Below are 16,838 nucleotides of genomic sequence, written 5' to 3'. Positions count from 1 at the left end.
ACAGACAAGACAAACCAGAAAAATTAATGCAGGAAGGTGAATACAATTTAATGTAACCTGGTAGCCAAAACCTAAACAGAATGTAAAGACTGAAGGGTATATCTTATTGAAAGGAATAGGCCAGACTAAAAGATTAATAAGATCTATCTATCTATCTATCTATCTATCTATCTATCTATCTATCTATCTATCTATCATCATCTATCATGTCTATCATCTACCTACCTACCTATCATTCCATATCTAAATACATACATACATACATACATACATACATACATCTATCTATCTATCTATCTATCTATCTATCTATCTATCTATCTATCTATCTATCTATCTATCTATCATCTATCTATCTATCTATCTATTATCTATCTATCTATCTATCTATCTATCTATCTATCTATCTATCTATCTATCTATCTATCTATCTATCTATCATTTACCTACCTACCTACCTACCTACCTACCTACCATCTCTTTCTCTATCTCTTGTCTGTCTGTCTGTCTATCGAAAAGAGCCACTGTGGTGCAGTGGTTAGAGTGCAGTACTGCAGGCTACTTCTGCTTACTGCTGCAATTTGGCAGATCGAATCTCATAAGGCCCAAGGTTGACTCAGCCTTCCATCCTTCTGAGGTCGGTAAAATGAGGACCCAGATTGTTGGGTGCAAGCAGCTGTAAAAACCGCTTAGAGATGACAGTAAAAATAATATGAAGCGATATAGAAGTCTAAATGCTGTTGCTCTCTTATGTCTATCTATCTATCTATCTATCTATCTATCTATCTATCTATCTATCTATCTATCTATCTATCTATCTATCATATAGCTATTTATCTATCTATCTCTCAGCTATCTGTCTATCTATCATCCATCCATCCCTTCATCTTCCTCACTGACTTTGCTTGGGTTGGCTGGAAAGGTTACAAAAGGTGATCACATGACTCCAGGACAATGCAAGTATCATAAATATATGCAAATTGCCAAGTACCCAAATTTTGACAGGTGACCATGGGGATGCTGCAATGGTCGTAACCGTGGAAACCAGTCAATAACTCACTTTTTTTCAGTGCCACTGTAACATCGAATGGTCACTAAAGGAACAACTGTAAATGTCAATGTGAAAAGTGCAGCATTAACGCAATGGCCATCAGCAATCAATGCTTTGGCTAAAGCAGATTTAATCTTTCCAGCATTCAGTCTCTGTCTGTTCTCAAAGTATATGGGATTGAAAAGTTTATGTTCATTTGAAATCAGCACTTTTTCAAGGCAGGCATAATCACGTCTGCACAGAACAGGGTCGGTAAATGGCTCCCTTCTTACAGAAGTGATGACTAAACCCCTTTCCACTTACAATTCCGAATATAGCAGCTAGAGAGGGATGATTTTGTCAGCAGCTCCCTCCCAAGTTCCTGCAGCTTGTTGTAGCCTTCTGTCCCACAAGCCGCCAAAGCTCCCTGGTCACCAGGGAAGACGTACGTGGCCTGCCCATCTGAGGAGCTGGTGTTGCTACTCCGAACCTCGGACAGCTGGTTCTTGACATCAGACATTTTACTCCGTACTTCAGCCATCTGACTCTTCAACCTCTTCAGCATTTTCAAGTCTGGTGGGACACGCCACATAGCCTGGTGCCTCCGGTGGTCTTTCTCTGTTAAAGAGCAGGAGGGTTAACAGAGAGGAAAGGGGAAGAATGGTTAAGCTCTCCAAAAATGTTTCAAGGGCACCTCATGATAGCATCCATAGGGGATATTGGCCTTAGTGATAGGGTATAACTTCCACAGAACTCTGTCATTGCTAGTCCTAAACTTGGATAAGATGGAAGGAAGGTCTCATTCGTACAGAACCCCTTAACAGCAAGGCAGGTGGCATATGTCAGATTTCTGAAAGATGCCCTAATTAACTCATGAGCCTCAAGCCAAGTTCCCAAAGAAATCCAGTCATTTATTAGGAACACCATTTTGGCAATACCCCACTGCAGTCAGATCTGACCTCATTTAAATTATGGCTGAACTTTGCTCACGTTTCTTCCCTCCCCTCAGTCTGTGTCATAAATCACATTCTCCAATGAAGTGCACACCCCACAAGCTGTAGTAAGCTGAGATCCGACTCTAGCTGAAGGTATGCGTGGAATGCGCTCCCCCCCTCTCCTCACCATGGCAACTTATAACAGACATGCAAATGCTTTATGAGTTGATAGCATATACATTCAATTTAAAGAAATAAAGAAAGGTTGGGCATTGGGCTAAAAACTTGATGCCCCAAAACACCAAGATTCATGTTGTTCAAGCAATAAACAATACCCCAGTCAAGGAACTACCAATTCAGACAAACAAGTTAACAATAAACAACACCCTAATCAAGGAATCATGAAGAATATTACCAACAACATGGATAAGGCAAGCAGAGAGCAAACCCCAACTCCTTTTCAGCACTAATGATGTTACCTGCAGGTAATCCTCGACTTACCACCACAACTGAGCCCAAAAGTTCAGTTGCTAAGTGAGACATTTATTAAGTGAGTATTGCCCCATTTTACGACCTTTCTTGCCAATTGTTAATTGAAGCTCTGAAGTTGTTAAGTTAGTGACATGGTTGTTAAGTGAATCTGGCTTCCCTGTTGACTTTGCTTGCCAGATGGTCACAAAAGGGGATTGTGTGACCCAGAGATGCTGTGACCGTCATAAATAAGTCAGTTGCCAAGCATCCGAATTCTGATCACGTGACCCTGGGGAACGCTGTAATGGTCGTAAGGGTGAAAAATGGTCCTGTCACTTTTTTCAGTGCCGTTGTCACTTGGAAGGGTCACTAAATGAACTGTTGTAAGTCGAGGACCACCTGCATTTGGGTAATGAAACATCTGCAAGGATATAGCCAAGCTCAGAGAGCACCAAGGACCCCATAAAACTTATTCTACCACTGGCAAAACAATAGGTGCAATTCAGTGAGATCTCAAATTATTGGAGAGCAACTGTTGCCCAATGCCCTGTACTGCAGGAGGCGTAGCTACGTCTAAGTACCGGTACTAAGTACATAATTTCTTTTAGCAATGTATTGCTAACCAAAGCCTTATACCAGACCCGAACACTAGTTGAGACTTCATTCTTTGATTGCTCATCCATAATGTTTAATGGATTAAATTTACTAGGGTATATTTAGTACCAAATTAAAATTGTATTTAGAATCAAATTAGAAAAAACAATGGCTACCAACCTGCCTTCCATAGAGGATCTGTATGAGACCCCTGGAACCCTGGACATAAATTGTTTCAACTTCTACCCTCAAAACGGTGCTGTAGGGCAGTGGTCTCCAACCTTGGCAACTTTAGGACTTGTGGACTTCAACTCCCAGAGTTGAAGTCCACAGGTCTTAAAGTTGCCAAGGTTGGAGACCACTGCTATAGGGCATTGCACCCCAGAACAACTAGACACAAGGACAGTTTTCCTCCCATGCCATCACTCTGCTAAACAACTGATTCCCACACCACTGTCAAACTATTACCAAGATTGTATTACTCTTATTCTTCTCACCCTTCCTATTACCTATCTCCTGTTCTACCTATGACTATAACCTTGTTGCTTGAATCTTTACGATTTATATTGTTTTATTTAGTTTCCTAGTGGGATTTGATAGCTTATTTAATATCCTATGACTATCACTAAGTGTTGTACCTTATGATCCTTGATGAATGTATTTTTATGTACATTGAGACCATATGCACCAAAGACAAATTCCTTGTGTGTCCAAATCACACTTGGCCAATAAAGAATTCCATTCTATTCTAAATGAAGCAATATCAAAATGCTTTGCAAATGATCAGTTAGGAAAAGGATGATGGAGGGCTTCAGGAACGTAAGGACATGCAGACTGCAGTTCCACTAACTGTTGTGACTTTGGGAGGCTCCCAAGTTAGAAAAGGCTAATTTATAGCAAAAATAATAATAAAAATACTCCCCTAAAAGAAAAGAAAATTTCAAATGGCTCACTAAAGATTATAACGTTGGACTGTAATATGCAACTACCTTGCAGTATCCAAATGTCGTGTAGCCCCATTACCTGAGATATTATTACACCGCAATAGCATTTCAGTAATGGACCAAAACTAGATGGATTTTTCTACCAAACATAAAGGCGCCTCTCTGGAGGACAAATCTGCAATAAATTGCATAAAAGTAGCATAACCAGAGTGTTTGCTTTAGCTAATTTTTCCCTGCTTCCTGTTAGTGGCAGACCTGTATTAAAGAAATAAAAAGATTAAGGGAAAAAGTCAGGCAGCCAAGTCTTCTCTATGTAAAATGACAAGTAGTTTACTGTGGAAGATCCTGAAAATATCACAGGGAAGGAAAAGATCTATTCAACTGTTTAAAGAGTCCTATTTCTGGCTCTTTCTCCTCTCCTTTCCTCCACCCCCCTCCTATTTCTGGCATGGATAAAACTAGAAACAAAGGCCTGATGGAGTTGCAGGAGAAGAGAGTTTTTAGGGGCTGGGAGCTGCATGTAGTGTTACACCAAGAGAGAGAGAATAAAAGTAGTTTGCTACAAGATGGGTGGAAAATAAATTCACTGAATAATTAAATAAATATAAAATAAAGACGGGGAAAGAGGTTAAAACAAAGAAAGCAGAGAGTCTGTACGTAATACATTAAATGTCTAATTAAACTCTAAGTACTTCCACAAGACCCAGAAAAAGAAAACCAATGGAGGCAGGGTAGCATGCAATATTATTTATATACTCACCACTATCTAATGTTCATTTTTAAAAAAAATGGAAGGTAGCTATGAAAAACTACCTGCTTGTATTTAAAAAAGAGAAACCACAGCTTTTTTTCGTTAAATGGGCTACTTAAAAAAGATGGGAGGGGTGACATTTTAAAAGGTAAGCAAATTCATTCAAAACAATTTATCAATAAATCCCAAAGTTCATTCATACCATCCCAGATATTTTTCGTTCGTCAAGTGCCACTGCCAACCTAATCCTAAGTAATATGAAAATAATGTTTCAGATCTGTGATTTCCAGGTCAAAGAACACAAGGCAGATCCAGAAGACGGAGATACAACATCAAAGATACCCTACCACGGAGGAGGAGGAAGGAAGGAAGGAAGGAAGGGAGGGAGGGAGGGAGGGAGGGAGGGAGGGAGGGAGGGTGAAGAAGGTGAAGGAAAAGGTGAAGGAGGAAGAGAAGTGATGTGGGAGGAGGGTTTTTGAGGGATGATTTTTAGAGGAGATTGGAAGAAGACAAAAACCTGAGAAAGGCTAGCAATGACCTACAATTTCCTTGCCCTTTCCTAAGAACAAGAAGCAGCAACCTTTTAAGGTTGGGGTTCCTAACCTGTGGGCTGCGACCCACTAATGGCCTATTTGGCACCGGCACTTGCAGCCCCACACGCACAAGTGGTGGGGCCCTCACATGCCGCTCACACAAATGAAGAAGTGTGTTTTATGCCCGTAGCATAAAACCATCCCCTCTTCCCCGCCCAAACCTCTCCCCAGAGCTGGACCAACCAGGAATGGTTGAGGAAGGCTGTTTTAAGGCACAATTTATGTCTCAATCAAGTTAATTAAAATCAAAAGTAAAAACTCTGCTAGGCTAAAAGAATGTACAGGATCCCTATGGTGATATTGCCAAAACCGCATAGTTGTTAAAATATTGTCACGAATCACATCTTAACAATAATTGTCAAGAAAATCAGCCCCTTTGAGGGGGATTCCCAAAGTGAGAAACGATGGGTCTAATTTTTAGTCTCACCCTAGAAAGGGTGAAAGCTTCTTCATAAAGCTTTCTGTCCCCTCATTTTCCCTACTCACCTCTGTTCTGCAAAAGTGAGGCAGGTGGGCGTGGCTGTAGACCCCACAGGTTTTCCATCCCATTTCTGTCTTTCAGGTCCAGCAAATGTATTAATATCAAGGGATCTATATCAAGCAAGCTGCTACTGGCAGAAGTGAGGGCACTTCCTCGCCTTGACAAATGGCAGGCTGTTGTGCGGTATGCATGGCTCCCACCTAGAAGAAGAGGAGGAGGAGGAGGAGGAGGAGGAGGAGGAGGAGGAGGAGGAGGAGGAGAAAGAGGAAAAAGCGAGATGAGTAGTAGTTTGCAATGATTTTAGACACTCAGTAGTTCTTAGATGTCAGCTAAATTTGGATAATCTTATTAGCATTGCCAATAACAGTGAAATGAACTGTTAACACTAGCAAACCTGTACCTAAAACAGACCTATAGAGAAATAAGAAAATTACTTATTAGGGTATTTTGTGGAGAAACCTGACATTTTTTCTCTCACAAAATAGCCTAGTGCCACAGTTGCACAGTGGTTAGAATGCAGTACTGCAGGCTACTTCTGCTGATCACTGGCTTCCAGCAGATTGAATCTCACCAGGCTCAAGGTTGACTCAGCCTTCCATCCTTCTGAGGTGGGTAAAATGAGGACCCAGATTGTTAGGGGGGGCAATATGCTGACTCTGTAAACCGCTTAGAGAGGGCTGTAATGGACTGTGAAGCGGTATATACAAAACTAATCAAGGAGAGAAGCCACTTAGAACTGAGGAGAAATTTCCTGACAGTTAGAACAATTAATCAATGGAACAGAAGTTGCCTCTAGAAGCTGTGAATGCCCCAACACTGGAAGTCTTTAAGAAGATGTTGGATAGCCATTTGTCTGAAACGGTACAGGGTTTCCTGCCTAGGCAGGGGGTTGGACTAGAAGACCTCCAAGGTCCCTTCCAACTCTGCTATTGTATTATTGTATCAATCATCATCATCATCATCTCTGTGGCCTAGAGGTGGAGCTCTCGCCTCACAACTAAAAGTTTGTAAGTTTGATCCTAGATAGAGGCAGATGTAGGGTCTTCTGCTTGGGCAGGGGGTTGGACTAGATGACCTGCAAGCTCCCTTCCAACTCTGTTAATCTGTTAATCTAAGTGCTACTGCTATTGCTAACATGGTCTCAAAATCTTGTACTTCTGAAGACAGAAATGCAGGACAGAATATTTGTTTCTTTATACATTTAGAAACTTAAGAAGAGGAAGTAGAATCTATATACCCAACAATTACAAAACATGAAGATTGGTTAATCTGATTTTCTAGCAATCCAGAACAGGGGTGCTAGATATGGATAGATCAACAAATGATGCTAAATGTGGGATATGTGCCATCACAAGAATGGGGCGTTGGTTTTTACCTGATTCGCCCCTTCTCTGGGCAGGTGGAGACAGCGGTCATGCATGCATGGGTTAACTCAATCAGTAACCAATAGAACTGAGTCTACCAAAGTGATGTCATCGCCTTTGAGGAGTATGCTCCCGCTTTTCTTGATGACGGAGATAAGTAGACTGCTGTGCGGTGAACAATCGCTTCCTGTCCAGTGACTATACAACATGCTCCCAGATCACCCTTGCGAGGTAGGCCAGGATCCCAAGGGTGGGGATGACCGCTGTCTCCACCTGCCCAGAGAAGGGGCGTATCAGGTAAGAACCGACGCCCCATTCTCCAAAGTTGGTGGAGACAGCGGTCATGCATGGGATGTATCAAAGCTGGCGTGTCCCTGGGAGGGCATGAGACTGGCCTAAGAGCTGGAAGAAGGGAGAACCCGTTGGAGGACTCGCCATCCGAAAGCTGCATCTGCCGATGCATATCGATCCACCTTGTAATGTCATATAAACAATTAGGAGTAGACCAGGTGGCTGCCTTGCAGATCACTTCCACCGAGGCCTGCCGCGTCCACGCCGCTGACGTAGCCGCGCTGCGCGTGGAATGAGCCGTAATGTTGGGTGGAGGAGGGAGATGATGCGTGATGTAAGTTTGAGCAATGGCAGACCTGATTCATCGTCCAATCATGGATGGAGAAGCTTTCAGCCCCTTGTTAGTAAGGTGGAAAGAGACGAAGAGGGCTTCGCTGCGTCTGAAGACTGCCATCTTGGCGATGTAGGTTTTAAGAGCATGCCTGACGCCTAGCTTGTGCCATTTGTGCTCCAGACTGTGAGATGGAGCAGGACAGATATTTGGAAGAGTGAGATCCAGAGAGCGATGGAATGCTGAATTCACTTTTGGGACAAAAGTGGGGTCGATGCGAAGGAGCACCCGGTCTGGGTGGAACACACACAGGTCAGACCAGATGGAAAGGGCCGCCAGCTCTGAAACCCTCTGTGCAGATGTTATGGCCACCAGAAAGGCAGTCTTGAGCGTGAGGTGATGTAAGGTTGCCGACCTGAGGTGTTCAAAGGGCGGCTCAGTAAGGAAGTCGAGGACCTTGGTCAGATCCCAGGAGGGGAGTCGGTGCATGACAGGAGGGCAGAGATTGGATGCCCCCTTAAGGAATCTGCGGACGTGAGGGTGCAATGAGAGGGGCTCATCTCAGTGAAGAGAGAGAACTGAGGAGAGAGCCGCCACCTGCCGCCCCAAGGTATTCGGAGATAGTGCCTTATCAAGACCCTGTTGTAAAAAGTCCAGAAGCTGGGATACCGCAGCCTTCAGAGGATGCTCCCCTCGAGCCAGGCACCAAGCTACGAAGGTCTGCCACGTAGATTCGTATATCCTGTTGGTAGCTGGGCGGTGGGAGGCCTGAATGGTATGGATTACAGTCTCGGAAAGGTTATCCGCCCTCAGGACCGCCCGCTCAGCCTCCAAGCGGATAGGCATAGCCAGCGCAGGTCGGGGTGGTGAATGGAGCCCTGATGAAGGAGGGATGGAATCATTGGTAGATGCCACTGAGGTTCCACAGAAAGATTGATCAGGTCCGCGTACCATGGATGGTGCGACCAATAGGGGGCGATTAGGATGAGCTCGGCCTCTTCCTCTATCACTTTCCGAATCACCCTCTGTATTAGGGGAAAGGGAGGGAAGGCGTACAGGAGACCGCAAGGCCACCTGTACCTTAGTGCGTCCATCCCTTCCGCGCCTGGTGTCATGTATTGAGACAGGTATCTGGGCTATTGCAGGTAGCGCTGCTGAATGAGGAAGCCTTAGAAGCCCGGAGGCAATTTAAAGGCAAGCCTCGAACGAAACGTGGCAAACACTCTCCAGCCTCCAGGGGCTATTGCGAGTCCTAACAGGAGCCCAATCCAGAGTCCAATTTAGAGAAGTAATTTTCTTTCTTTGTTTGAGTGAAATCCAATTAAATCCAATTAAAGTAATCAATTATTAAGTATTAGCTGAGGAGAAAGCGATTAGCACAGCCAGTTCCAATCGAACTGAGTCTAAAAAAGCGGGAGCATGCTCCTCAGAGGTGATGACATCACTTTGGTAGACTCAGTTCTATTGGTTACTGACTGAGTTAACCCATGCATGCATGACCGCTGGCTCCACCAACTTTGGAGAATGAAAAGACAAGAACCCTTTCCCTGTTGACGGACGATCAATTTAAACATCTTTAAAAATGAAGATATAAAGAAATCTGTATCAAACAGTGAATAGCTGAAACCAGACTATCAAATCATCTTTCCTTCAGAAGTTGTGGATGTTCTAACACTGGAAGTTTTTAAGAAGAGACTGGACAACCATTTGTCTGAAATGATATAGGGTTTTCCTGCCTGAGCAGGGGGTTTGACTAAAAGACCTCCGTGGTACCTTCCAAGTCTGTTATTCTGTCATTAAATAATGTTGAGGAAGATCCAGGAACAAAGTTAAAAATCCAGAAGCCAATACAAAATCAACCATCCCCTCACAACTATTAATAGCAATAGCAATAGCAGTTAGACTTATATACCGCTTCATAGGGCTTTCAGCCCTCTCTAAGCGGTTTACAGAGTCAGCATATTGCCCCCACAGTCTGGGTCCTAATTTCACCCACCTCGGAAGGATGGAAGGCTGAGTCAACCTTGAGCCGGTGAGATATGAACCGCTGAACTGCAGATAACTGTCAGCTGAAGTGGCCTGCAGTACTGCACCCTAACCACTGCGCCACCTCGGCTCTTCAAAAAATAAACTTAGATTTACACCCCTCTCTAAGCGGTTTACAGAGTCAGCATATTGCCCCCAACAATCTGGGTCCTCATTTTACCCACCTCGGAAGGATGGAAGGCTGAGTAAACCTTGAGCTGGTGAGATTTGAACGGCCAAACTGCAGCTAGCAGTCAGCTGAAGTAGCCTGCAGTACTGCACTCTAATCACTGTACCACCTTGGCTTAAAAAACACTTAAAGCAATAAAAGTATTGTTTACATTATTAAACTATATTTAAATTGTTAGTTAGGAGGTCTCTTGTCTCCCTTATTATGAGCTTTCTTTAAAAAGGAAGAGGAAAAGTTGGGTAGTATTACCCCTGTTGATAAGTAGCCTAGAATTAATTTTATAATGGATTAATTTAACTGGGAAGTCAAATTCCCATTTTAAAGCTCCCTAAAAACAGGTGATTAAGAACAAGAAAGGAACAGAATGGGAGATCCTTTCACATGAGTGGGCTACAGAGACTATTAACTGAGGATTTCACCAACATCAAACATTTAAAAACCTAAATAATGCATTCAATCACTTTGCTCGGAGACTTCATGTCTCCATTTCTACTGTTGTAAAGGGAGGTGGTATTAATCAGCTAAATACAAATTAATTTTCCCAGCTCACAAGAAATTCTGTCAGAGGTATAATTTGCCTGCCATATGCCAGTGATTGTTATCTAAGTCACAAAAGGATTTTGACAGTTATAAACGGAACTATAATATCAAAGTACGAATGCTATTCTCTGCTGCCCATAGTATACCTGGCATATCTGTCCTATATACCCACATTTTCAGCATAATTTTACTTGGCTTGCAGTGCTTTTTTAAAAACAACCCTTTTCTGATTATTAAAAAAATCTCATCAAATACAGATAGTCCTCAACTTAACCACAGCTTGTTTAGAGACAGTTTGAAGTTACAACGTCACTGAAAAAAGTGACATGACCATTTTTTCACACCGATGATTGTTGCAGCAGCTTAGTGGTCATGTGATTTACATCCGGATGCTTGTCAACTGACTCACATTTATGGCGGTGGCGAAGTCTCAGGGTCATCTTTTGTGACTTTCTGACAAGCAAAGTCAGTTGGGGAAGCCAGATTCTCTTAACAACCGTGTTACTAACTTAACTACTGCAGTGATTTGCTTAACAAATGTGGCAAGAAAAGTCGTAAAATGGGACAAAACTCACTTAACAAATTTCTCACTTAGCAACATAAATTTTGGGCTCAATTCTGGTCGGAAGTTCAGGACTGCCTGTATAAAGAATCTGTTTCTGAATTACATTCAAATCAACAATCGAAGAGATAGATTTATTGAAATTCTTCTCCATCTACTGCCTAAAAAAACAACTCATTTATTTAAATTCTTCTCTACCTACTACCTAAATTATCTCCTCCCGCAGTAAGAGGATGTACCTCAGAAGAACTTCAGAAGGTTTTAAATGAAGGCATTAAAGCTTCTTAGGTTATAAAGGCAGGAAGGCCCAAGGACAATCTTTTCCTTGAAGTAAGGCAAACCTCTCAAAAACTCAAGTTTGTCTGATAGCCTTTCCCAAAACATAATCTCACAGCTAGTATTATACCGACATGCTTTTTTTTAAAAAAAAAAAAATCCCAGCTGCAAGCCTCCATTGAATTTGAGCTAATGGGATGACTGCCCTACATTAAATAATCTGTACATATGATGTGTGATGCAGCAGTTCCAAAAATAGAAAATCCTACAGAATCCCCAACTCCACGTGGCTTCTGATGAGGACAAAGGAGGAAGGGATGCTTTATACGGAAATGCCCTTATAAAAAGGATTTTTCTCTATGTATACCTGAAGCCCCTGCTGGGGCAGATGTGGCTTCTTCTACAAGGTCTCCTTCCTCCAACTCCATGTTGTGAGTGTATTCCACATCGTTCTCTCCAGACCTTGAGGGCAAAATAAAACCACAAAGTTCTTGCTAAGTTTCAGGTTTGAGAAAATGTCCGTTCTATTAAATAGGGTTTGAAGAATTCTGAATTGCACTGAAATTCTGAATTGCACTGAAATTACAATTTCACTGTAACGGGATAAAATGCTGAGCTCACCTGCACTTAGGGGCAGGTGCAACACAAAGTAGAAACAGTGACCTGTGGTAATAGAATCAACTGTACCATTTTCAAAGGGAAAATGAGTAAAGAACCCAGAGAGCTATTTATTTAAGGCACTCCTAAAGTGGGGGATGTTTATATCTGAAGTAAGATTGGTTAGATTAGCTGATCTAAGATCCCCTTTTTAGAATACAGATAGTCCTCGACTTAGGACCACAATTGAGCCCAAAATTTCCATCGCTAGCGAGACAGTTAAATGAGTTTTGCCCCATTTTACAAGGGTTTTCCCCCATAGATGTTAAGCAAATCATTGCAATTGTTAAGTGAAACTTGCTGTTGTTAAGTGAATCTGGTTTGCCCCATTGACTTTGCTTGCCTGAAGCCAGCTGGGAAGTTACAAATAGTGATATGACAACTGTCATAAATACATTCCAGTTGCCAAGTGCACTAGTTTTGATTGTGTGAGCATGGGATTGCTACAATCTCATAAGTATGGAAAGTTTGATGAGTTTCCCATGTATTCCCTCATCCAAATCATTGATGAAGATGTTGAAGAGTCCTGGGCCTAAAACAGAGCCTTGGGGTCCTCCACTGCATACTTCGCTCCATGTAGATGCAGTTCCATTGAGGACCACACGTTGAGTGCGGTTGGTCAGCCAGTTACGAATCCATCTAGTGGTGATGCTGTCCAACCCACATTCTTCTACTTTATCTAGTAGTAGGTTATGGTCTACCTTATCTAGGCAGATGTTGGATAGCCATTTGTCTGGAAGGGTTCCAACCCTGGTATAGGGTTTCCTGCCTAGGCAGGGGGTTGGACTAGAAGACCTCCAAGATCCCTTCCAACTCTGCTATTGTATTGTATTATTGAAAGTGGCTGTAAGTCACTTTTTTCAATGCTGTTGTAATTTTGAACCATCAGTAAATGAATGGTTTTAAGTTGAGGAATACCTGCATGCACTTTATAAATTCAACAAAAAGAGAAACTCTCAGAAGTGAAAAACATAGTTCAAATAATTTGAAACCCTCTGTCCTCAATCCCTAAGCTGTGAAGCAGTACTGGTCTGCGGCCTGTTAGGAACTGGGCTGTGGAAGCAAGCAAAGCTACATCTGTCCATGCGCCATATCTAGGTAGTGCGTGAAACCAATTCCACCACTACCACCCAGTCTGTGGGTAAACTGTCTTTTCTGGAAACTGGTCCCTGGTTCCAAAACATTTGGGAACCGCAGTTTGTGAACCTAAGGGGTCTTGGATGCCATCCCATCACCCCAGCCACCACTAGAGGCATGACGATTTGCTTCCATTAAATTGTGGGTGCTCCATCACTGGAGGTTTTTAAGAACAAATTGGACAACTATTTGTCTTACTGAGACAGAAGTCAACTTTTTATCAGATGCAGAGCTCAGCAGATCTAAAGTTAAGAAGGGTAACTCAGATGTTCCCCTACATCTTTTTTTTGTTGCCTCAAAGAAATAGCTCGTTCACTGAAACTGACATCTCTTGTGTCACCCTGATACAAAGCACCTGAAGGCAGGACAAGAAGCAACAAATGGAACCTAATCAAGGAGAGAACCAACCTAGAACTAAGGAGGAATTTCCCGACAGTGAGAATAATAAACCAGTTATTTGACTTGCTTCTAGAAATTGTGAATTATCCAATACTGGTGGCTCTTAAGAAAACATTGGACAGCCATTAGTCCGGAATTGTATTTGGCTTCCTGCCTAAGCAGGGGGTTTGGGTGGAAGACCTCCAAGGTCCCTCCCAACTCTGTTCAGTTATTCTGAGAATTAACACCAACTTTTGGAGAAAATGTTTATCCCTTATTTAGAAGGTCCCTTTCATCCATTAAATTCTATGTACCGTATTTTTTGGAGTATAAGATGCACCTTTTTTTCTCAAAAAAGAGGCTGAAAATCTGGGTGCATCTTATACATCAAATACAGCATTTTTTTTGCTTCCCGAAGCCCCGCCCCTTCACCAAAATGGCCGTGCATACCCCTATGGAGGCTTTCAGACAGCTCCTGGGGTTTTTGAGGGGGTAGAAATGAGCAAAAAATGGGCCGTTTTTTGCTCCCCCACACTCCCAGGAGCATTCTGCAAACCCCCCAAGGCTATTCATGCCTTTTATTTGAAAAAAATGGGCCCGTTTTCACGAAAATGGGCCGTTTTGGGGAGGTTTGCAGAGTGCAAAAACCTTTTTCCCCCTTTTGGAAAGCTCTTTAGTTAGTGATTGATGAGAATTACATTGATCAAGTGCTGTGCCAGCAGAAACAAGTCTTAGGTGCTGCAGGTTGTCTCTATTTCCTTCTCCAGCACATGGATAAATACATCTAGAAACATCTACCTACCTACCTACCTACTCTTGCTCTCTACCTCCCTACCTATTGTATTACTCTCTCTCTCTATCCCTCTATCTCCCTACCTACCCACGCTCTCTCTCCCTACCTACCTACTGTATTTCTCTCTCTATCCCTCTATCTACCTACCTACCCATGCTCTCGTTCCCTCCCTACCTACTCTCTCTCCCTCCCTACCTACTCTCTCTCCCTACTTACCTACTGTATTTCTCCCTCTCTCCCTCTATCTACCTACCTACGCACGCTCTCTCCCTATCTACCTACTATATTTCTCTCTCTATCCCTCTATCTACCTACCTACCTACCTACCTACCTACCCACTCTCTCTCCCTCCCTACTGTATTTCTCTCTCTCTATCCCTCTATCTACCTACCCACTCTCTCTCCCTCCCTCCCTCCCTACTGTATTTCTCTCTCTCTATCCCTCTCTATCCCTCTATCTACCTACCTACTTTTTTAAAAAATTGCCTCTTCAAAACCTTGGTGTGTCTTATACTCTGGTGCGTCTTATATTCCGGTGCGTCTTATACTCCGAAAAATACTATATTTATCTATAAAAGATCTCTGGCCTTCCAATCTGATTGCCAGGTTTACAATTAAAGGGCTTCCCAACACAGCTTAAATATATGGATTAGTTGCAGTTCAATCCTACGCACAGGAAGTCTCACTAAGTTGAGTGGATGTGGGGGAACAAAATCTCGGCTTTAGGCTTATATGAACGTTAAGCCTTCCTGGTGACATTTTTGGAACATCGCTGAAGGGTTGGGGATTTTTACACAGAGACGTGAAAAGGGATTTACATGCCAACGGACACAGGGAAAGGAAATCCCTGCCGTGACTTACATGGTCTCTTCGTCTATGTCGTTTTCCTCCGTGTTGCTGGTGGCCGTCGAGCTCACGGAGGAGCTGCTGCCATCCAAATGGTTCGCCTCCTCTTGCCCAACAAAATCAACATCCAGATCGCCGTCGGAGAGTTCGTGCTGCAATTAGAGCAGATCAGGGGTTGGTTGCTGCCAGCATTACTGCTGGTTCGGCGTGCAAAAAAATGTGCACCTAAAAAGATCTGCGCATGCGCACAATGTTAGAAAAGGGGGGGAAATACATTTTTGCAATGTGCAGAAACAAAAATCAAGATGCCGCCGCCACCGATAGGACCAGTTCAGGGGCATGGCAGGTCAAGTTACTACCTACTCGGCCGAACTGGGTCGAACCAGTAGGAACCCACCTCTGGAGCAGATGTGGAAACAAAACACTTACTTTGAGTAAGGGCTGCAAAGGAGGCAGCAATTCTCACACAAACAGCTAATTGGGGGGGGGGGGAAACGTGACTCTGAAAAATCAGGAACACAGAAGCTTCCATACGTACTCCTCTGTTTATAAAACCAAAGAGATGAATTACAGGTAGTCCTTACAAAAGTTCATTCAGTGACCGTTTAAAAAGTGAACTGAAAACTTATTATGACTGTTTTTCACACTTACAACCATTGTAGCATCTCCATGATCATGTGATCAAAATTCAGAGGCTTGGCAAAATTCAGATGCTTGGCAACTGAATTTTTGCCATATTTCTGACGGTTGCCGTGTCCTGGGGTCACGTGACCATCTTTTATGTCCTTTTGACAAGCAAAGTCAATGTGAAAGCCAGTTTCACTTAACAACCGTGTCACTAATTTAACAACTGCAGTAATTCATTTAACAACTGTGGCAAAAAAGGTAATAAAATGGGGCAAAATTCACTTAACAAATGTCTCATTTAGCAACAGAAATGTTGGGCTCAATTGTGGTCATAAGTCGAGGACTACCTGTATTTTCCTTACTGACACGAGACGTCATGGGGAAGGAAGAAAAACCAATGAAACGTGGCATTACTGATTCTTTTTTCACATCGCAAGTGATCTTTAATAACTTCAGGTAGTCCTCAAGTTACGATCACAATCAGGACCAAACTCTCCATTGCTAAGCAAGGTGACTGTGAAATAGTCGTGCTTAATTTTATGACCTTTTTTTCTCAACGGTTGTTAAGTAAATCACTGCAAAGATTAAGCAAATCCCGCTTCCTCTATTGACTCTGCTGATCAGAGTTGCAAATGGTGGTCGTGTGACCCTAGAACGCTGCAACTGTCATTAAATACATGCCAGTTGCCAAGCCCCCAAACTTTGATCATGTGACCAACAGAGATACTGTGATGGACACAACAACTGTCTTGCTTAGCAACAGAAATGTTGGGCTCAAAGGTGGACGACCTGTGCTTTCCATTCGCTGAGCAGAAGAGCCACAGGTGCTGTTCATTAGGCAGTAAATTCACTGGAGCAGGGGGCAAGAATACAGGTAGTCCTCGAGTTACGGATGCAATGGAGCTTGCCCATTCCACTTGTAACCTGAGGATTCATGGGAGTGAATCTTATACCATGAACGGGGAATCATTCCCTCTTTTTGCCCACATATTCCCTAATCGAATGTGTGGCTCGTTGAACACA

General features: G+C 42.9%; 1 protein-coding gene across 1 annotated transcript in view; it reads right to left on the bottom strand.

Moving 5' to 3' along the window:
• Positions 1 to 16,838, bottom strand: part of LOC116508491 (E3 ubiquitin-protein ligase TRIM37-like) — a 66,180-nt gene that overhangs the window by 15,390 nt on the left and 33,952 nt on the right. Inside the window, exons 17-20 of the mRNA XM_032217136.1 lie at positions 15,204 to 15,340; positions 11,746 to 11,840; positions 5,805 to 5,999; positions 1,355 to 1,648 (exon numbers count right to left, since the gene is read on the bottom strand). Of these exons, the coding sequence (XP_032073027.1) occupies positions 1,355 to 1,648; positions 5,805 to 5,999; positions 11,746 to 11,840; positions 15,204 to 15,340 (721 nt within the window). The remainder of the gene's footprint in view (positions 1 to 1,354; positions 1,649 to 5,804; positions 6,000 to 11,745; positions 11,841 to 15,203; positions 15,341 to 16,838) is intronic.

Source organism: Thamnophis elegans, chromosome 4 (genome assembly GCF_009769535.1).
Source record: "Thamnophis elegans isolate rThaEle1 chromosome 4, rThaEle1.pri, whole genome shotgun sequence".
Lineage (NCBI taxonomy): Eukaryota > Metazoa > Chordata > Lepidosauria > Squamata > Colubridae > Thamnophis > Thamnophis elegans.
The sequence above is the reverse complement of the archived record's forward strand: the minus strand, read 5'-3'. Positions and strand labels throughout refer to the sequence as shown.